General features: G+C 41.8%; 1 protein-coding gene across 1 annotated transcript; it reads right to left on the bottom strand.

Moving 5' to 3' along the window:
- Positions 1 to 206: 206 nt before the first annotated feature.
- ufl1 (UFM1-specific ligase 1) lies at positions 207 to 22571 on the bottom strand. The gene is made up of 19 exons (XM_034204533.1): positions 22358 to 22571; positions 22028 to 22173; positions 21861 to 21889; positions 21634 to 21731; positions 21333 to 21447; positions 21110 to 21240; positions 20810 to 20868; positions 20579 to 20725; positions 20224 to 20399; positions 19951 to 20130; positions 19729 to 19855; positions 18064 to 18186; positions 17741 to 17861; positions 14776 to 14942; positions 3359 to 3489; positions 2673 to 2753; positions 2499 to 2584; positions 1390 to 1570; positions 207 to 658 (listed from the first exon to the last, which is right to left on the bottom strand). The coding sequence occupies exons 1-19, from the start codon at positions 22432 to 22434 to the stop codon at positions 452 to 454; spliced, it is 2382 nt and encodes a 793-aa protein (XP_034060424.1). The 5' UTR covers positions 22435 to 22571; the 3' UTR covers positions 207 to 451.
- Positions 22572 to 23580: the final 1009 nt, after the last annotated feature.

Genomic DNA, 23580 nt, shown 5'->3' on the forward strand with positions numbered 1-23580 from the left:
TGAGTTATGAATTGAACAGTTTATTTTCACCTCAGTTTTACTTTGATCGATGGCATGGCGCCATCAGCAGACTGGACTCTCTCTCTGGTTTTCCAGAACAGGCACGTTTCTTTGCCAACTGTTGCTGTTTGCAAGGATATGAACCCGAGTGTTTCTATAGCCATGAAGGCACAGTGAGTCATAGCACACAGACACTTCTACAAACCTTTTACAAGAAGTAACTCCACACATGAGGAAGAGGAGAGCTTTAATGATTGCATGACAATTAGAACCTCATTGAGGATTTTCATGTTAACTGTGTTTACAGGGAGACATCCCACAGGAATTCCCTTTAATAATTTAGAATGATGTCCCCATGACTAAATCACAAAATGACAACAGCTGCTCTAGCAGAGTTCAAAGTATTCATCTGAACATGTGAGAGGGTGAAAAGACTCATTTCTCTGTGATGCTAGTCCTCTGCGGTGGACGTCTTCCTCTGGGACAGCGTCAGGTCTTTGAGCTGCGGGGTGAGGATGAGGAGCTGTGAGCGGACGCTGCGGGCCTCCTCCTCCTGCTCCTCCGCCCCCTCGGCCTCCTCCTGCTTCCTGCTCTGACTCTGGCTGACCAGCTGCTTCACCACCAGGCTCTGATAGGCCGACACCAGCTGTTGCTGCTCCTGAAAAACAAAACACCCTGTTATTCTGATGCATTATTGTTTTTACTAAAAACGTACATGAGCTAATCAAAACGTTTGCATATATAAATATTAATAGCTAGTAAATACACCTATCAAATTAATAGAGAAGTCAACATTATGAAAATAAGTATAACATGGACATACTTAAGTAAGGTAGGTGTAGAAAGAAAATTCGTAATAGTGTGAAACTTCATTAATACAAATTTAACAAATTGAACAGAATGGCAATTTAAAGCATTTCCATCTGCCAATCAACACCTCCAACAAGAACCAGAAGGAAATTAAATTAACCTTGTTCATTTAAAAAAACAAAAACAAAAAAAAACACACACACACAATAATAATATTGGCATTGTGTATTCACTTCTTTAAGTTGTAAAGTAAAAACCTTAGATATGCACTGTAGAAACTTAATAAAAAGATGTTTGATCATAAAAAGCACTAGTTAACGATCAGGAGCCATTTGTTCCGACTATTGCTTTGTGCTCCGTGTTCAGGGACCGGCATCTGCAACTCCGTCTGCTGCAGGTGGTCAAATCAAACCACACAGCTGGTAAAGCTGGCGTTGGGGTTGGGGTTAAATGCCATTTTATTAGATCTCATTCCAGTTTGAAAAAGGCTTTTTGAACACCCTTCAACCTAAAACCAAACACTCTAATCGATGAGGATGATGATGATCTGTGTAGACCCTCAGGGGGGGTCAGACTCACCGCTGGGATCCGGCCGCAGAGCGTTCCGATGACGTGGGGCACGCAGCGGCCCGGGGCGTGCAGCATGCAGTGGGTGGAGCCCTGGAACAGCAGCACGCTGGTCAGGTGGAGCACCAGAGCTGGGTCCTCCGTCTCCTTCAGCTGCTCCATCAGGGCCTGGCGGTGCAGGAACAGTGCCTGCCTGGGAGACACCATCACACTCAGCACAACTACAGGGAAGTACGTCTCAAATACACATGTAGGAGCCAATTAGCACTCTGGATATAAAGGTAGGAACCAATCAGAGGTCGCGTTAACCGAATATTTTCCGTCTATGATGGATTTTTTTTAACAATGACGGAAAAATCTGAAAGCAGTCCGTCATTTTGACAGATTAGAACAAACTCAGAACAGCGTCAAAGTTTCCCCGCAGCGAGGCTCCGGTGTTATGCATGCCTGCCAAAAAGGAAATGATACCGTTTCCAAACCCAACTTTGTCGTACAAATCATTGAAATGTCTGAGTTTTGGCTTTACGCTGTGCGCACTCCCGCGAGGTGCAGTGGGCATGCATAACACGGCGCTAACAGTTCACGAGCGTGCGGCCCGCCCCCCGTTGACAGTTCACGACCGTGCTCTTCCCCCCCCCCCCCGGTTGACAGTTCTCTCTCTCCTTCTCTCTTTCCAAGAGTGTAAAGGCCGACGGGTAATGCTGAATTTTGACGGAAATTTTACGATCCTGTCCGTCAAAATGACTGGCAGTGAAAAAGTCTAGCGCAACCTCTGGAACCAATGTTTTTTTAGATTCAAGTTCCGCCCGAACACACACACCGGAGCACACACACACACGCACACACACTGAGGTACAGTTTGGCTGCCTAAGGTATTGTGTTAAGTGTAATTTTGTGTACGGAGAATGGAAATAAGAAGCAAGCTAAATGGACACTGAGAAAATAAATGGACTGAGTGTTTCACTTGAAACTTGGTGTTTGACTTTTATTCAACTGGCAAGTTAAGTGTCGGCAATTACGCCACGATCCTCAGTGGATTAAAGCGCTGAGCTTAGCCTCTCAACACTCGCTAAAAAAAATAAAGGAGAAAAAAAACCTATACAAATGTTGTTTTTTCTTACCTCTCCCTTTTCTTGTCTCCCTTCTTCAGCATGAAGCCACACACTTCTGCACACGTCTCGATGTTGGTCAGAAAGTCTTCAATGGTCTGTGAACGGGTTTTCGTCACAGTATTTCAGTTTTATTCTTCAAAGTAGAGCGAGAGGCTCATGATGTAACTGACAGGAAACACTCACTTTTCCGTTCAGGCAGTTGTGCAGCTTCATCAGGGGTCCTCTGGTGTCCTCCGACAGCTTGCCCAGAATCTTCACTCTGACCTGAGGAACACATCGGAGAACTTCATCACCAAGACCAAGCTCTGACCAGTCCCACAGAGCATTTCAAACATGACGCCAGCGGTCAGGCTGTATGAACACCACGGCCCCTGGTAGACCACCACACGCATATAACAATGACTACAACACCCCTGTTGTGCAATACTACTTATGTGCAATAATATATATAAACCGCTTCATAATTATTATTATTATTTCTGGCTGCTGTCCCTCAGCTAGACAATTGAACTCCAGTAATACATCTGTAAATAACTAACTGTATATACTTCCCCCGTTAATACCATCACCTGGATGATCTCACAACTGTTGTCAATTGCGGGATGTCTTTTTTGTAAATTGTAATTTCTACTTTTATCTTTACTATTTTGATGCGTGCTTCTTAATTAATATTAAGCTAGCTTTGGCTGTAACAAGAAACAAAAATGTCCCCTCTGTGGGACGAATAAAGGTATTCTGATTCTCCAGCTGAGAGGAGGAGGACTCTGGTCCAATAGTCTGTCTTTAGAGTACCCAAGTGTCAGCCATAGGATTCTGTCACATCGTATGGTTTCTATTGGCCCTCAGCCACAGAGCAGGACCTTCCTCACCTCAGGGGTGAAGGTGCTGGGATTCTCCACGGACATCATCAGGTCAGCAGCCAGGAAGTTCACCAGGATGTTGGACACGTCCGAGCACACGGTCTTCAGGACGTGCTTGGCAATGTGGACCTGGGTTTCATCTGCATGATTAATAAAGTTAGCTTTGAATGTTGTCCCTTTATTTACAGATTCACTGCATAGTTCTATGTGTGATGTAGTGTAATATACAGAGTGTGTTAGGACCTATACATCATAAATAGAGCACCAAGATGGCAGCACGTTGATTTGTCTGTCAGTGTTTGTCTCATTGTCGTTTTTTTGACATTGACTACCTCTTGTGCAAACTGACATTTTATACGTGTTATTTAGCTCTTTCAGACCCGTTTTTTATTTATTTTTTTTAATGCGCTTTTAAAAATGTTTAGGCTGTTTCTCGTCATTTTGTGCCGGTGCCTCGCTGTGTCTGGATTATTTGCTCTTTCGGACTCTGGATGGCTGTCTGTCCTGCCGTGCTGTCGAGGGCTGATCGACCTGAGCTGCTGTTCCTGAACTAGGTGTGTTGCAGCACAATGTTGCCCAAAGTTACCCTCGTGTTCGCTCTTCTTCTGGGATTAATTGTCAGCCCGCATGTCGGCAAAGCTGACGGATTGCCTCCCAGCGATGTCTTTGTTCACTTTGGACATTCGGATGGTGGAACCTCTGGAGAGCTGACTCCATCGGATAGTTTTTACCAAAAGCTGACGTTTTACAGCACAAAATGCGCTCTCCCGTATGCCCTTTTGACTCTGGGCTCGCTAATATCGAAGGATCGGAGCGGCCCCGCCCCCCTGAGGAGCGACGCGTCCAGACCATGTGAAAAAATCATCTACCAGGCTGTTAATATTGTTACTGCTTTTACTCTCTGGTAACGTTAACATGAACCCTGGTCCTGAGTGTTTCTCTGCTTCCTTGCAGCATTTGCCAACTCTGAATGAGTTTAGCTGTAGTCAAGGATTGGGTTTTCTGCATGTTAATGCTAGAAGCCTAGTGCCCAAATTAGATGTTTTCAAGACCTGGTTTTTAGTTGCCAAGCCTGATATTGTTGTAGTTTCTGAAACCTGGTTAAAACCATCTGTCACTGACACTGTTATTCACATTGATGGATGTAATGTATTCAGAGCAGATCGTAAGGGAAGAGCTGGTGGTGTTGCAATATACACTGCTGAGAAACTACAGTGCTCTGTCCTTCATTCGATTTCAATTCTAAAGCAATTTGAGTTGCTAGCAGTCCAAATAACTATAGCAAATGCTCCTCTCACTGTTATTGGCTGTTATAGGCCTCCATCGGCCATCATTGATTCAACTACTAGCCTTACTGAATTGTTGTCTACGTTTTCTTCTGAAATCATATTATTGGGTGATTTAAATTGGGACTGGTTGAGTGATAAATCTTCACAGTTTAAGCAGCAGGGCTCGACATTAAGGACTGCCCGATGGCCCGGGGCCATCTAGTATTTAGCTCAGGCAATGAAGCCTCACCTGCTGGTTGCCCGATCGGGCAATCTATTATGCCAGTATCATGCAGCTCGCGGATCCAGTAATGAGTGAGCCGACAGTAAAACTAAACACATCTATAACTAGTTCAGGTAGTTTGAGAGGTAATTAAAATAGCTACGTGTGATATTCTAACCTGAAGTGTGTGTTTTGTCCGCTCACCGCTGCATGTGATCATGCAGAGCTGCGTGTCGACTCGTCAGCAGCAGCTGATCTCTCTCTCCCGTCAGATTAGACTCGCGTTTATGTCCATATCGATCAGATCCAGCTAGTTCTAGCTAATGATATGACTACCTGCTTATTAAAAGACACCTAAACAATAAGCGTCGCTATGCAACTGGGTGAGGCCACAAAGTATAGCGCAGCATTATGCATTTGTTTACATGCCCACCGGAACCCCGAGGCATTACCAACAGATCAACGCACAATCAACCCATACAGGACATCTCTTTCTCCACATTAAGTGTTAGACATTAGAATTGACTATTCTTGTCTGTCACATACTATTCTTGTCTGTCACATAAGTGGCGCAACTGAAGCGGTATTGCGCTAAAGGGAAATTATTTTGACCGGACATTTTGACCAAAGAGATTTAGATTTGCCGGCTAACGGGAACTCTGACGTCGCCATTTTGTGTGCTTCGCGGATGCGCTCGGCTCCTCTCGACTGCTGCTCGGGTCTGCTCGGTCAGCTTCCGGATGAGGAGGCATTCGTTCGACCAACTTACAGTAGATAACATTACAAACATTTTTAACAGGGGCCATAATAGTGTAAATAATGTTTGTTTTGGCAGTTATAACTGAATGTAATGTTTTCTACTTGTTTCCATCTGGGAAGGCATTTGCCTTCATCAGATGGAAAGTGTCTTGACCAACAACTTGAGTATTTCTTATAGCTATGCAGGGCATGCAAGCGAGCAAACACAAACAAGAACAAACAAACAAGTGAAATGAAGAATAAAATTGAAATTGTATAATATAATATTGTGGTGGTTCATCTTATAATTCAGTCTAGAGAATGCACCAGACAGCATCTAAGACCTGCAAACATCTAAATGTTCTAGGGTGAGCCCCCCCAAACCCTTCGTGCGTCATTTCGTCCGCGCACATTTTTCAGGGCAATCTCTAATAGGCTCAGGGCCATCTGTAAATTAGCTTTGATGGCCCACAGGGCCATCTCCCAAAATCCTTAATGTCATGCACTGAGCAGGTTTGTGATTCTTTGAATTTAACTCAGTTTATTGATAATCCCACTAGAATAAACCCTGCCAAACCCAATAACGATACCCTTATAGATGCCATTCTAACAAATGCAGCTCATAAGTATGTGTCTGTTGGTGTTTTTCCTAATGATATCAGTGACCATTGCACTATTGCTTGCGTTAGGAGCACTAAGATGCCCAAAGCCAAGGGCCTTATTGTGCTCAGGCGCTGCTTCAAAGCTTCAAACACTTCTCTGCCTCCCTTAGAAAATTCAGAGTTAAGAATAGGAACACTCCATGGTTTACTAGAGAACTATCGGATCTAATTCATGATCGAAATAAGCAATGGTCTTTAGCTAGAAAGTCTAACACTAGTGATGACTGGCTTCTTTTTCGTGTCCTCAGAAATAAATGTTCAGCCCTTATTAAAAAAGCTAAAGCTGATTACTATCTGAGCTTAACCACTGATTGTTTTAATGACCATTCTAAGATCTGGAAAACAATTAAATCACTTCAGAACAAGTAGGTTTCTAGTTTCCCACAAAAACTGAAGGTCAGTGATTCTTTTATTTCAGATACAAATGATATGTCTAATGCCTTTAATGCTCACTTCAAAAAGGCTGGTCACATTTTTGATGAGCAGTCATGACTCTCTGCATGGTCGTACTCACAGATCAAGAGATGAACTCCCCTGTTTTTGATTTAGCTTCTTTCTCGGTCTCTGAAGTCTTACACGGTTTGCACTCAATTGACCCTAAAAAGTCTGCCGGGCCAGGCATTTTTAAAAATATCGGCTCAGAGTATAGCACAACCAGTTACTGATATTTTTAATCTCTCCCTGTCCACTCACACACTGCCAGCTGTGTGGAAGCAAGCTCTGGTATCGCCCCTCTTGAAAGCTGGTGATCCCACTGAGTTGAATAGCTATCGACCCATCTCAAATCTTTCTGTGTTATCAAAGATTATTGAGTCCCTAGTTTCTACTCAGCTACAACTTTTTTTAAATTCACACAACATCCTTAACCCTATGCAATCTGGATTCAGATCAAAGCACAGTACTGTGACTGCCAGTCTGAAAGTCTTAGACGATATTAAGGCTGCTTTGGAAAACAAACCTTTTTGTGTTGCATTGTTTATTGACCTAGCCAAAGCATTTGACACTGTAGATCACCACATTCTGTCTAATGTTATGTTGATGTCTCGTTTCGTTCATAACGCCATTTGCTGGTTTCAGAATTATCTAACCGACCGTACTCAATGTGTCAGGCTGGGTAGTACTGTCTCTGAGCCAGTCACCTTGGAGAAGGGAGTTCCACAGGGCTCTATTTTGGGGCACTTTCTCTTTTTATTATATGTAAACAATATTTGTAATCAGATGCCATTTTCTATATGTATGCTGATGACACTATTGTATACTCATGTGCTTCTTCTCTGGATATGGCTGTTTCCAATTTAAAATCTGATTTTATCACGCTGCAGCATGCGCTTCTTGATTCCAAACTGCTATTGAACAGTAAGAAAACCAAAGCAATGCTCTTTGCTCCCAAGTCAGCGTCCTCTTGCCTCTCCATTGACACCCTTGATGGCGTCTCTGTTGAGTTTGTCGATACATACAAATATCTGGGCTTTTGGTTGGACAGAAATCTAAACTTTAAACACCATATTGAAGTTCTAACTAATAAATTGAAATTCACTCTTGGCTTCCTTTACAGAGTTAAATATTGTTTTTCAACTTCTTCTCGTAAAAGTCTGGCTTATTCCTTTCCCAGCTGGACTACGGTGATACAATTTATAGATTTGCCTGTCCCCCTGTTTTGGCCAAACGTGACCCACTCTACCATGCTGCACTGCGTTATATATCAAATGCACCCTATAAGACTCATCATTCCACACTGTATAGCCTAACGGCCCCTACACACGGCGGCGTGCGTTAGGGCTGAACGATATACCGTGTCATGGCGATGACCACGGTATGCGCATGCGCGGTATTCACACCGCAGGGACGTGCGGTTTTATTCTTTTTTTTTTTTTTAAATGCTAACACACTTTAGCACATAATTCAAAAATAAAGATACCCTTATTACTTATCGAAACTGCACATACAATATATCCGATTAAAGCTGAGACTCCACAGATAATTTAAGTATAGTATCTAAGCAATCTGATCTCGCAACAGGGGAAGCAAACACAGACATCACAACACGTACCTTTTACGGAGCTTTTACGGGAGATCGTCTCACCGTAGCTGTCAATCTGATCAAAAGACGTGTTCAATGGCATTAAAACGAGAAAGAAAAAACGCGGCTGAATCGGTTGTTCCATAGGTTGATAATGTATCTGTGGCTTTGAAGCAATTGTTTATAATCCATAATTCCATTTTTATGTAAAAATCGGATCACAAAAGTTAGCTAATAATGGTAGCCACCTTGGTGGTATGCAGCTTCCGGTTTTGGCTACGCGTCTTCACTCTCACTCCTTATTTGTTCATGTGTTGGTGTGTGTAGAACCCCTGATATTTGACCTTTTTAGACAGATTTAGCACAACAAAAACCCTCTTTTGGGGCCATTTGGGTGGATTTTCCATATCTCTGGCCCACCTTGCTGGATTTTGACATGTGACATCTCTTTCTGACCGTCAGAGCCAATGGAATCGAGGGGAAATCACACAGTCCTTATTTGGTAATGTGTGTGTGAGAGACTTCCGCATAGCCAAGACCGGAAGCAGCAGTCACTCTGGTGGCTACCATTAGCAGCTAACTTTTGCTCTGCGATATTTACATAAAAATGGAATTATGGATTATAAATTAAATCTTTTTTAAAATTTTATACAGAGACGTTAAAAACCTATGGATTAACTGATTCAGCCGCGTTTTTTCTTTCTCGTTTTAATGCCATTGAACACGTCTTTTGATCAGATTGACAGCTACGGTGAGACATCTCCCCTCGAAGCTACGTAAAGGTACGTGTTGTGATGTCTGTGTTTGCTTCCCCTGTCCGAGTTCAGATCACTCAGTGATGATACTATATACCTAAATAATCTGTGGAACCTCAGCTTTAATCGGATATCTTGTAAGTGCAGCTACGATAAGTAATAATAAGGGTACTTTTATCTTGAATTCTGTGCCAAAGTGCGTTAGCATTTTTCGCTCAGGGGTCATTTAGATGCTTCTTATGAGACTTGTTTTGTTTTGGTATAAAATGGTTTGTATCGTCAGTTAGCTGAGATTATTTCCGTTAATCTGGTATAACACATTAATAGGTTCTTAAATATTACGATCCCCTGAGACACTGTCGTGAAAAAAAAAAGTAAAGTACCCGCCGGGACTTTGGGGTTTAACAGGTTAAAAAAAACGCAATATATACCGCAGGGGGGCGGGGGGGAAACTGCAATGTCAGTTTTTTTCAATATCGTGCAGCCCTAGCGTGCATTGTCGCTTGCTTACTCAAAAGTTGAGAAAAGTTCAACTTTTGAAGCTTGGACGGAAGCTTCAGCCAATCAAATCATATGCCAGTAGCTATAGCCAATCAAACCGCGTGCTTGTGTGTCCGGGGCGGGAGATTCATGTGATTGGTTGTTGGTCGAGTTTCAGACACGCCCACCGGCAAGCTTCAACACATGCTGCCGTGTGGACGCTGCGTAACTGGATGGTCCTCACTTAGTATGCGTAGGATGCAGCGTTGTTTTTTATTTATGTATAAAGCCATTTTAGGTAAGCTTCCACAGTATATTTGTGCCAGATTTGCTCCAGTTTGTGACTCTTACAACCTCAGAACCAGTGGCTGGAAAAGGGAGTCTTTTTTTATTATGGTCCTTGGTCTTGGAATGAGCTTCAATCAAGCCTCAAACTGAGGGCACTTGTCCCTATAGCCTGTTTTAAATTGAAGTTGTCTGAGGTCCTTACCACCAGCTGCTCTTGCAGTAATAAGTAGTGTACCTTACTGTCCCTAATGTGCACAATGTAGTGACTGCTTTTCGTCTTTTTGTTTACTTAGTTGTGTTCTCTGTATTTTACATGTCTGTGTTATGTGTAATAATGTGTAACTTTGCTGCCTTCTTGGCCAGGTCAGCATTGTAAATGAGATTTTATCTCAATGCTTTTATCTGGTTAAATTCAAAAATTCAAAATGCAGACTGAGAAGCAAACAACTTCTTCCTGCAGAATGACCCTCTAAACAGGGTTCTTACACCTTTTCCAAAGTCAAATTCAAGCACTTTTCAAGCATTTTCAAGGTGCATTTTCAAGCTTTTCAAGCATCTTACAGCTGTTGTAAATTACATATTTATATACACATACTTATACTCAAATGATTATTTCCCTACCTCACATTAAATCAGATGTTCTTTATGCTATAAACAACCAAATGTGTGTTTCGTGATAGCATTCTACACGAGGATGAAAAATTAAAGAAAAGAAAACTAAGTTTAATATTTCAAAATGAGTGATCTGTACGTAGACTGGGCCTCCCATATAATCTGTCTGAGCCAATATAAAACAATCAGCCAAATAACTTTTCAATACATTATTGATTACTATTTTTGAGGTACTTTTAGGTTGGCAGTGAACATAAGTCAGAGGTAAATGGTGTACTTTTGCTCCACTACATGTATTTAATCCCTTTAGTTACTTTACAGATGTGTGAAATATAACCAAGTGTTAAATCAGACTGTAGTTCCACCTGGAGTAAATCCACAAGCTACCCTGCAGTATACAAAGTCATTCAAACGAGCTGCACCTTTACCAGCTTTGAGAACACTTTCATGATCAATCATTATAAAACATATCATATATATTATTCTGAAATGGACCAATCTGCACAACGACTACTTTTACTGTCGCTACTTTCACTATATTTAGATGAGAATACTTTTCTACTTTCACTTGAGGAACATTTTGAATGCAGGACTTTTACTGTAACAGAATATTCCTACACTCTGGTACTTCTACTTTTACTGAAGTACAAGATCTGAGTACTTCTACTTTTACTCAAGTACAAGATCTGAGTATTTCTGCTTTTAATCAAGTACAAGATCTGAGTACTTCTACTTTTACTCAAGTACAAGATCTGAGTACTTCTACTTTTACTCAAGTACAAGATCTGAGTACTTCTACTTTTACTCAAGTACAAGATCTGAGTACTTCTACTTTTACTCAAGTACAAGATCTGAGTACTTCTACTTTTACTCAAGTACAAGATCTGAGTACTTCTACTTTTACTCAAGTACAAGATCTGAGTACTTCTACTTTTACTCAAGTACAAGATCTGAGTACTTCTACTTTTACTCAAGTACAAGATCTGAGTACTTCTACTTTTACTCAAGTACAAGATCTGAGTACTTCTACTTTTACTCAAGTACAAGATCTGAGTACTTCTACTTTTACTCAAGTACAAGATCTGAGTACTTCTACTTTTACTCAAGTACAAGATCTGAGTACTTGTACTTGTACTCAAGTACAACATCTGAGTACTTATTCTACCTCTGGTAGTGTATTAGCCTGAATTATACAAAATCACGCGGAGCTGCATAAAAATAGACTCACAAAGGTAACTAATATTTACAAATGTGTACAATGATTTGTAGGTAATTTTGACTACTCAAGACACCTGACTTATACATCTTCAAAGGAAGACTGTGTTCATTCACAGCAAGCATAACAACAGCCGGTGTTTCTTGTAAGTGTTTCCCCGGTACACAAACGCAAAAATACACACAAACACACTCGCGAGCTTCCCCCAGACCAGTAATACAAACGAAGATGTGTCTTCGGGTCAATGTGACTGATTTCGATAGATCAAGTCACATTTGGTTTAGGCACGAAACATACCACCAGTAGAAATACATTGCTTTCAAAATCGCTCTGTGTCGAATCAATAGATTATATTTCGTGACTATAACACGAAATGCCGTGAGAGCTTCATCCTCTGAACACCACAGGATGGCGACTGTAAGGCACATATTAACATAGGTACGCTCCTCTGAAATGATTGTCCCCTGCAATTATTATTATCCCTCATCGAGTTCGCTATTCAGCTTGCTAACGTTAGCTTAAACAAACGTAACATGCAACGTTAGCCTAATCTAAAATGCTACTACGGCGTACCTTTCATGTGGCTCGTCAGCGCAGACTCTCGCATCGTTATTTTTGCAAAACTTTGCAGGAGGCTACTCGTGGGCTTGACCCTCGTCTTAGCCATGGCTTGTATTTGTCTTCTGCTAGCCAACGCTCGTTGAAACGGCAACCTCCAGTCCTGGCACACAGTAATCTATCACTCATCAGAATGCCCAGGTCACACGTGACACAAACACTTGCAGGTCGCGCGCATAGCGCGGGAAGGCCGCAGCGGAGCTGTTTTATGTAGAAGCGAAGCAATTCTTTTCTTTTAATCTAAAAAGCGAACTATTCAGTCAGACAGCAATTTATTGTAAAAGTAAAGCATTTACATTTTCAAGCACTTTATCTCAATTTCAAGCACCATTCCCAAAATGTAAGCACTTTCCCAACCTTGAAAACACCACGTCAAATTTCAAGCATTTTCAAGGGTTTCAAGCACCCGTACGAACCCTGTCTAAATCATATTGGACAGCATTAATTTTGGATCAAAATAATTGAACAGTACTGCTGGAGAGAGTGGGACTAATCACACCTCAATAAAAAAGATTCCTTCTATCTGTACAGCGTCTTTCAATCTCCATAGTTTTGGCACGGGTGGAGCTTAGTGGAAAGAATATAGTGCCTAAATGTTTGGACTGTCTCTTTAGTAGGGATCGTTTGAAATGTATCGATTCCGATTCCGGTTCTGCTTATCGATTCCGGTTCTTATCGATTCCCCATTTCGATTCCAAAATTGTAAAAGAAAGAGGTCAAACGTTTAGAGAATAAAAATATCTTTATTCTTTTAAGCTTTAACTGACATTTTTACAAATAAAAAATATACATGCAATACAAATGTATTGCACAATAGCTGTGCTTTATTTTAACTGAGCTATGCCTGTGGCAAGCTATTAACAGGCATTACACTGTGCCTTGTCTTTTTCTTTCTTAGTGTAGTGGAGCCTCACTTTAGGGCTGCAACAAACGACTAATTTGATAATCGATTAATCTATCGATTAATGAAACGATTAATCGACTATTCGGACTATTATGCCTTGCACAATTTCTCAAACGCTCTTATTTAGCCATCAACTTTTATATTTAGCCTGAGGTTGTTTAAAGGCATGTGGAAACTAACAATGAAGACAATAAAGATGAATACTTGATTTAAAAATACATATATTATTAAATTAACTAAACACATTTTGAACAAAATTAACATTGCTTTTTATTTAAATTAAATAAATAATATTTCACATCAAAAGAAACAACAATGTTTTAACAAATCGTATTAAATAATCTGATGACAGAACTGTAAACAGAATAGCTGAAACTTTAACAAAATAAATAACTCAGTTTCCTCTAATCATTAACCCATGTTTGTATCATGGAGTTAACTCCGTGTGGTGCTGCTAGCATACATAACACCTGACGTGGAAACGTTCCTCGTGGATGGGGCTACAGGGCTACTAGAAAGACGGTCGAACCCGGTGCATTCCTCCGTCTGGATGTGGAGCACTTTTGATAAATGTTTAGATAAATTGTTCGTGTTACCGCCCTTACATGCTAAACTCTTATTGCACTTTAGGCAACGAGGATTGTCCATCAAGACGGGTAAAGTTTAACCACACCTCGGAGCGAGTTCTCTCCGCCATCTCCGCAGTGTGTTGCTGCATGTAGCAGCTGCGTGTGTGTAAACTGCCCCGCCCCCTCGCACACAGTCGGGGGAGAAAGATCTCTCTTCTGGATTGGAAAGATCGAAAATACATCATAGACGCATTTTTTGTCTTTTTGCATATACACACGTGATGACGTCACCAACGAATCGACGACTGAATTAGTTGGCAACTAATTTGGTAATCGATTTTAATCGATTAGTTGTTGCACCCCTACCTCACTTTAGAGCGTTTACCGCGACCCATCTTTGGTGTTATGAAGTGACTGAGCTCGTGAACTGTCTACTGGAGGGCGGGGGAGCCTCGCTGTCAGCACAACTTACATGATGCCGTTTAAAAAAAATTAAGGGCGGTGCCGCTGACGACCGGCCGTTCTGTGATTCTCCAGAACACACAGACTTACCCTGTATTCCACCGGGTCACCGCGGCGCAGACGGACCTGGTGGAATACAGGGTCTACCGCGTTTAGGAACCGTTAAGCAGAACCGAAATTGTGTATTTTGTATGGGTACCCGGTACCCGGCATTTTCTTATCGGTTCTCACCTGGAACCGAGTTTTGGTTCCCAACCCTACTCTTTAGAGATTGAATTGATCAAATCACTTTTAAAAACTCACTTTTTTAGAATTACTTTGATTTTTTCTTTAAAAATATGTATTTATTATTTTCGATCACTTTAACTCTGTGTTTTTATGCTTAGATGCTGTTGTTTAGTTCACTTGCTCTTGGTGTATTTTTTATGTGAGAGCACTTTGTAGCTATGTTTCGAAAAGGTGCTATATAAATAAAGTGTATTATTATTATTATTATTATTAATGTAATTGTGTCCCACTCACTCCAGCAGCACTGCATGTGTCTGCCTTCAGGTGTTCTAGACTGAGAAAGATTCCCATCATTTCAGATTTCCACTTGGTGTTGAATTTACCAGAGAAGAACTTGGTGCCTTTCTCAAAGAGGCGGATGTTGTTGTAGAGGCTGCTGATCTCCTCCTGCAGGTCCTTCATGCTCTGCTTCTTGTTGGCCCTGGACGGAGCGCTGCTGGAGGACAGGAAGACCGAGCGCAGCACCTCCTGGTACGCTTTGTTCAGAGGCCTGCAGAGACACTCAGTGAGAACTGGGCTGTGTGGGTTAGGGAAACTTACTCCCAGAGGTGGTACTTGAGTAAAAGTAGAAGTATCACAGTGTGCTGATACTCTGTTACAGTAAAAGTCCTGCATTCAAACGTTACTCAAGTAAAAGTAGAAAAAGTAATTATCCTCAAAATATACTTAAAGTACCAAAAGTAAAGTAGTCGTTGTGCAGATTGGTCCGTTTCAGAATAATATATATGATATGTTTTATAATGATTGATCATGAAAGTGTTCTCAAAGCCGGTAAAGGTGTAGCTAGTTTGAATGACTTTGTATACTGCAGGGTAGCTGGTGGATTTACTCCAGGTGGAACTAAAGTCTGATTTAACACTTGATTAGATTTCACATCATTCATCCACATCTGTGAAGTAACTAAAGGTATTAAATACATGTAGTGGAATAGAAGTACAAAGTTGCAACACATTGAAAGACTCAAGTACAAGTACCTCAAAACTGTACTTAAATCTACTTAGTTTACTTAGACCCCGGCCACACGAGGACGAAAACGGCTAAACGCATAGGATTAACGCAAACGCAAACAAGCTTCCGTCCACACGCAATAGTTATCCGGATAGTGTCTTCCCACACGAGACCGCTCCGTTTAGCTCCAACTGCTGGAGAAGCTGCAGTACATATGCAGGAGCCTGTACGTGGCGCTGTAACATCCTCCACAAAAGCAGCGAAGAAGCATGGTTGTCATGGTTCCCCTTCTGTTTATTCTCCGCGGTGGGGGCCGAGGGAACCGGGCAGAGTTTTTTGCCAGTCAATGTGTATTAAAGTTTAAATCTTCCGACAAAATTATAAAAGTGCCGGTCAAAGGTCTTCTTTGTTATTTATTGAGCTTTAAAACAAATGAATAACGAATCTATATAATATAATAATAAAATACACGAAGCCTCTCTTTTTCCTCCCTCTCTTCGGACAGCGCCAGTGTCTGTTTCATGCAGCAGCTGATCCAGTAATGAGTGACCCGGCCGACAGTAAAAATAAACATTTATAACTAGTTTAGGTAGTTTGAGAGGTGTCTCCGTCCTGTCAGATTAGACTTCACTCGCGTTTATGTCCATATCGAGAGAAAGATAAATAATCTGAATTCAGTGTGCAGTTTACTTTGACGCGGGGGTGAGCAGCAGAGGTGGGGAGAGGCGGGGCTATTGCGCAATCATTATCAGAAAATGATCGTATAGGGCGCACACACGGAGCTGTTTGACCCCCCAGAGCGTTGCGTATGCCGTTCTATCCACCTTGGGACCCGTTATCGTTTCCTCAGTCGTTTAGTGCCGTATGCGGTCGTCCTCGTGTGGCCGAACGGTCTATATGACACTAAACAGTAACGCAAACAGCCGTTTTTGTCCTCGTGTGGCTGCAGCCTTAAACTATTGCTTACTTCATACCAGACTTGGAATTTCATCATTTTAGGGGGAAGGCCATTTGGCCTTTGGTGTTACACATTTTTTCAAGGCGCAAAGGCCACATGCCAGGGCACAAAGGCCATTGAGGGAAACATTTGGATTTGGAGCTTACAAATAAATAACACGAAAAACACACGAATGACATGGAAAACAAATCACTTTTTTCATATCAATAATGTCAAACATGATATCATCATATAGGCCTATGCCTCCTTAGTATTACCGTATATAAAATAAAATACTCTACTTTGAATAATTAGTGTTTGGTATGTTTTCCATCTACTACTTCTCCCATTCACAAATCAAATCAAAAAATCAAAAATTCTATTAATATGTAACAAATATATTCCATTTCAGAGCAGAAGAAACAGCCTTCAAGGGTCAAGCTCTGCACATAAATCATTCAGCAGTGCACAGTGAAGTGTGTGTGTGTGTGTATGTGTGTGTGTGTGTGTGTGTGTGTGTAGAGAGTCTCTTTAATCAACTCCTCACAGCTCTGTTCAGAAACTGAATACAGTCGCTGCTTTATTTATGTCTGTATGACGTTGTTGTGAGTGTGGACGGAGCAGCTGCAGGTTAGTTTAGCCTGATTGATCCATTCAGAAAACACGCATTTTAAAAGATTTTTCGCTTGCCGTCTGTCTGCAGACTTGTCAAAGCATTAAGTCATGGTTTTACTAACCGGTATCAGTATGTAGTTACTTCAGCATCCTTTTGAAACGTGTATTACAATTAAATCACTGTAAAATAGGTTAATTTTGTCGTAGTTGGTTTCCACCACAGTATTTACATGGATATAAGCCCCGCCCCCTCTCCAGCGCGTTCTGTTTGAATGACAGGAGTAAACACAGCTGACAGCCGAGGTGAAACCCAAGCGGTTAGAGCGATGAGAATATTCGCATGCCATCGCGTCCGTTGTGAACGCAGCATAATGCAGTTCAGAAAACACTGTTCTGTCGCTTTTAAAGCAACTTCGAGATTTTAACAGTGTGAGGGGCCCAAAGGCCATGGTGGCCGTAGGACGTACAATTATTTGTGAGGCATAACGGCCAGACAGAGGGGCTACGACGGCCATGGCCGTCATGGCTGCCGTGAAAATCCTACCCTGCTTCAGAAATAGAGCCTTAATGATCATGTTATGTGCAAAACATTAAGGTATAAATATTACCTATTGAATGCTGCTACTCATTTTTTACTCATTTTTTAGCCACTTATTCGTCTGTATTTTGTATTTGTATTTCCAATGTGTGCTTTGTCTCTATATTTAACATTCTTTGTCACTTTTGCTGTGACATTGTACATTTCTCCGGTGCAGGACTGATAAAGAAGTTCTGATTCTGAGTATTACCTGACTAAATGCTCTGCCAGCTCGCAGAGGATTTCTTCGGGGCAGTCGCTTACTCTCTCCTCTAAAACCGCCACGATGTCCTCCTGGGCCATGAAGGGGGCTGCAGTCTGTTTACTGCGATCTAGGAGAGGTAACACACAGGCTAATTAGTATCCCAGGGACACTACAGCTGCCTCTGTCTCCCATGAAAAAAGCTGAACAACCCAGGGGAGAGGTTTCTATCCCAGTAGCCTTCAGACTCTTGTTACAGTGAGCAGGCTTAATGTGCACACAGAGACATGTTGTCCCTGTAACAGGAAGTAGCTGTGTGTCCATGAGCGTACTTTGCTGTGAGGGTCCGGTCTCCTCATCGCTGTCCTCGTCTCTCCTCCCTTTCTTCTTGGTTTTACGGATGCGTATCTCTCTGGCGTTTCCTCCGCCGCCTGACTTCACACTGCCGCTGCCCTCTGGGAGACACACAGGCACATGATGTACAATCCACAAACAAATAACCTTCTTCTTATTAAATATCACCAGGGATGCTCTATATAATACAAATACTGATTTTGTAACTCCTTATTTCCAAATGTTGCTTTTTTTTTTAAGTACATAGTTTGTAGTTTAAGTGCACCTTAGGAGAAGAACTGCAAGGATATACAGTATTACATTACAGTGTTTCCCCTAGGTTTACTGCTTTGGGGTGGGGTGCTGCCTGAGTGTTGGGGGGGGGGTGGGGGGTGGCATATTGGGATATATATTTTTTGAATCCTCTGGATTATTGTTCTTGATTAATGCATCAGTGTTTCTTAGGGTCAAAAACACTAAACTCACAACTCAAAATGAAAGCGTTTAGTTCAGGGGTGCCCACACTTTTTTGGCTGGTGAGCTACTTTTGAAATGACCAGCTCACCGAGGTCTACCAACCAAAAATAAAATCCCAAATTGCAAGGGTTGCTGAATAACACCTTTTATTTATACATGGGATAACTACAATAGGGCTGCAACAAACGACTAATTTGATAATCGATTAATCTATCGATTAATGAAACGATTAATCGACTATTCGGACTATTACTGTATGCCTTGCACAATTTCTCAAACGCTCTTATTTAGCCATCAACTTTTAGATTTGGCTTGAGGTTGTTTTAGGCATGTGGAAACTAACAATGAAGACAATAAAGATGAATACTTGATTCAAAAATACATATATTATTAAACTAAACAAATTGTGAACAAAACTAACATTGCTTTTTATTTAAATTAAATAAATAATATTTCACATCAAAAGAAACAACAATGTTTTAACAAATCGTATTAAATAATCTGATGACAGAACTGTGAACAGAATAGCTGAAACTTTAACTAAATAAAGAGTAACTCAGTTTCCTCTCATCATTAACCCATGTTTGTATCATTGAGTTAACTCCGTGTGTTGCTGCTAGCATACAGAACACCTGACGTGGAAACGTTACTCGTGGATGGGGCTACAGAGCTGCTAGAAAGACACAATATAAATTGACGGGGAAGGGTGTGCGTAGCAGTATCACAATATCAGAGGCGTTATTGCGGCGTGCACTAACAATAAAGATAACACCATTAAACAGTTACAGAACATAACAGAAATAATATAACATCAGAGAGAATGTTTAAACAACATGCTTGTTAGCATTAGCAACACTTAAAAGACGTTGAATGTACACAATTTCCTGAGAAACTAGGCCTCTCAATGGATTCTTCTGTTTCTCTGTCTCAAGGTTTTTCTCACAACCAGCGCCTAGTGTTCTGGGCTACAAAACAATTACAAATGTCTGAAATCTGTGTTGAGAATCCAGTAGACCTCCTAGGAGACTGAAGACACTTTAGATCACTGGAAAAAGAGGACGTACATTTCTCCAATGTAGAAAGAGTAATCAGTCTGAGAGCCAATTGGGTCACCAGTTTGCTCTAGATTTCAACGTTTTGCTATATGTGTTTATTAGTGTGTGTGAGGTGGGCTGGACTTCACCAACCTGTGCTCTTCTTCTTGCGCTCTGCTTCTCTCTTGTCCTTTTTAGAAATTGATGTGCTCTCTGTCAGCATGGACGCTTGCTTCAGATCGTCTTCAGTTATCAGGAACACTGGATTGTTCTTTACTTCCTGGGAGACACATGAAGAAACAGCACACACTGTACTTTCAAAGTCTTTTTTTCTTATGGTTGAACTCATGCAGATGTGACGGAGGACGGCTGTACCTTCTGAGCTTTCTGCTGCATGGCTTCATCAAACAGAGAGAGGCAGTTGCTGATGAACTTCTCACTGACCACCACCGTGTCTCCCAGCACTCTGGCAGAGGACTGGACATTAGTGCTCCTCATCGCCTCGGCGATCAGCATCCCCATGTCCTCCACTGACAGGCAGCTGGGCAAAATGGGCTGAAAGAGCCAGAGTGAGAGCCAGGATTAAAACTGAAGAAATTCATATATTTACCATGAACAGGGGCTCAGTTAGAGACAGCTGTGTAGCACCTGTATGTCAGTCCATGTGGCTGAGTTGACGGCCTCCTCCACAGATGCCTCCACCTGGTCCACCAGAGCCTGCCCCACGCAGGCCGCCCTGAGGAACAGCAGCTTGCTGGACTTGAAGCGCTTCTTGATATAGCTGCTGGGCTCAGGGATCCCCAGCCGGACCAGAGCATCAAACTCTGCAGGAGGAGGAGTGCACTTAGACTACACACACACACAATTATAGTAATACAACCTCCAAAATACATCACTCGCCTCCCTGAGATTTAAAATGGTACATGTAACATTATGGAAATAACATTTCTAAAGAACAACTAGACCTATGTTTTATATATATATATCATTTCAAAACCCATACCCAAATATCCGTTCTGCTTGAGGAAAGCGTCCACCCAGGCGTTCTGAGTTTTGGAGTAGATATCAGGGATGTACACAGCCTTGTCCTGCCGGCCTCCCACCACGCTGCCCTTCAGACGGCCGGTGTTCACTAGCTCCTCCAGGACCGCTGGCAACAACAGAGCCATCACAGAATCAGACACTGAGGCACACTACCACCATAAAACACAGAACCATGAAAATCTCTGCTTACAGTACAGAAGATGTTCCTGAAAGCCAAAAGCTGCAATCATGCTGCTGACAGGTGTCGGCCTGCAGGACACAGAAATAGAAAAAAAACAGAGTCAATCAAAACATTTTCTTCTGTCCACTTTCGCAAGTCGTAAATTCTGCTCTACTAAGATATGACTATAAAGAAGGTGTTCATAAACGTGGTCATTTCTTTAGATTAAAAATTGGTCACTGCAGGTAGTTGACAAGAACTGGGACAAATCTGTTGTACGAGTGGATCTTGCATAATGCCTGATGTGTGAAATGCATGAGCCATGTTTACCTGGTAATGGCACTGAACAGCCCTCGTATCCTGGCTTTGTGACGAGCAACAAAAGCTGGAGTGAATATCACCCCCCTGTTGTACTCGTCCATCTCACCCTGGATGAGCTTCCCGAGACGCTTTGACAGCTCCTGAGGTACATCACAAAACACACATTTATCAATATCAATATTACATCTTCTGTGATAAACACATGCAGTAAAAGGCTGGCAGTGACACTCACTTCATTCAAGACATCTCCTGGGAGGTCGTAGTTTTTACACAGCTCTGCGATACTGATCAAACCGGCCTCCTGCAGCTTGTCGTTCACCTCCTCCGCCAAGCGGTCCAGGTACGAGCTGCAGACATGACAAGATCAGCAGCAAAGTTCAAAGATGTGCTTTTCATTGAGATCTTCAATTAGTTACATTTGAAAACAAGGAATAAGTGTTCTTTAAAGTCTACCTCTATTGATTGTTTTTGTTTAGGGACTGTCCAAGAAACAGAGATAATAACTTTTCATCGAAGGCCAACTGAATACTCACTCATCAATAAGTTGTCCCAGTACAAGTTGAACTCCTTTATCATATTTAGCAATGTCGCTTGCTCTGTTTTCCACATGGACCCAATCCACATTGATGATCTGAAGAGAAGAAGATCCAGACATAACTCATAGGAAATCTACTAATGAAGGTAACATGGATTGTGTGTCTAACATATGGTACAGGACTCAGCTGGTACACACAGCCATATTTCAACCTGCTTAACACACCTGCTGGAGGTCCACGATGTTGATTCTCCCTAAATTGAATCACAGGAACAATTCACTGTTATCATTCCGAACTGTCAATATGCTACAGCTCACATGGTTTCCAGGCCATGAGGCAGGCCTTTGAGAGCTAAGCAGACAGTATGATGTGTGGACGCTGTCACACTGACCTCCGTGCACGTAGAGCTCATCTCGGATCTCCCTGCTGATCTGAGCCGGGGTGATGTACTCCTTTCCGTCCAGGGTGTGCACCACATCCAGCTTCTTGTCTTGGACCAGTTTTGTAATAATTTCAATGCAATTTCTCTCCGATAGCCTGCAAAAAGTTAAGCACGTGTCATAGCTGACGTTTACCTGCTAATTGTACCGTACGTCTACATTTGGTTTTAGAATGATAGCAGTTCAAAGAAAAGAGACATTTAAAAACTAGCTTAGCAGCGTTACTTCTAAATGAAAGTGAATGCTACCCAACATTAGCTTTGCTGCTAACAGTTTCTTACCTTTGCACGGTGTCAGCAAACTGTGCTCTCTGAAAATCAGCAGCAAGCCGGCGGATTTCTTCCCACTCGTCCGCCATTGTTTAAAGTTTATTTTTTACCAAGAAGAGTCAGCTGTCAGGACTTTCTTCAAACTACCGCTGCCAAGAAGCAAGTGCGGGGCTAGGCTAGCTACCAGACTCTCGAGCCACACGTCAACATAGAGTGACGTAGAACCGAGAGCCGCGAGGGACACATCTCCGGATTGAATAAAGCGTTAGTCATACTGTAACCAGGGGCGGATCTAGACAAATATCCATGGGGTGGTAGGAGATGTTGAGGGGTGGCATCCCCTGGCAGAAGTATATGCTGATTTAATCGCAGTCGTATCAATCAATGTTAACATGGAAAGCCACAATATTAATATTTTTAACTGAATAACATAGGTGACATTATTGTGGCACATCAGTAAAGCCTTACATATAAATTAGGGCTGTCAAACGATTAACATTTTAATCAGATTAATCACAGTTTAAAAATTAATTAATCATGATTAATCACCATTCGAACTATGTCCAAAATATGCCATTTCTTTATGTATATTGTTGTGGGAATGGAAAGATAAATGAAAGAAGGCGGATATATCCATTTAACATACAATATGTATGTATGTTTATTATAACATTGTTCTGTGTGTCAAAATGAAAGACAGCCCACACACCTATCAATCATCAAACCGTGGGGTCTTATTTCATTACGTGTTGATTTCTATCAACACAGGGGGGGGGGGGTGATCTAACCGCCTTCTGGAAAAGCTTCACAAGTACGTCGGTACGCAAATGCGCTTTGTGACACAAGTGACGGTAAGCATTTCAGATTGTTTCCGCGCATGCGTACCTGTGTACCAGTTATGTGCACCTACTACAGCAAAAGTATTCTCCGTCGGGACAACACCACGCCGTTATCTTGATTCTGATTGGCCAGAAGACATTATCAAAGATGTTCTATTGAGAAGACGATCACTACGTGACAAAAGTTTTCAAAACCGTTTCTGGTCTTCAGTATTTCCAAACAAGTGGCTACTGAAATCAATCTTACTAACTGCCGTCTGTGCAATTCTCTGCGCGAGTTGGCGGACTTTATTTTGCTTACTTTAACATCATTTTTCAAGGTGGGGCTAAGCCATTTCTTGGTATGGGTGTAGCCTACCCCAGCCATACTGGTGGGATGTATGGGGCGGGCCATTT

This window comes from Gymnodraco acuticeps, unplaced genomic scaffold (assembly GCF_902827175.1).
Source record: "Gymnodraco acuticeps unplaced genomic scaffold, fGymAcu1.1, whole genome shotgun sequence".
In the NCBI taxonomy this organism is placed as follows: Eukaryota; Metazoa; Chordata; class Actinopteri; order Perciformes; family Bathydraconidae; genus Gymnodraco; species Gymnodraco acuticeps.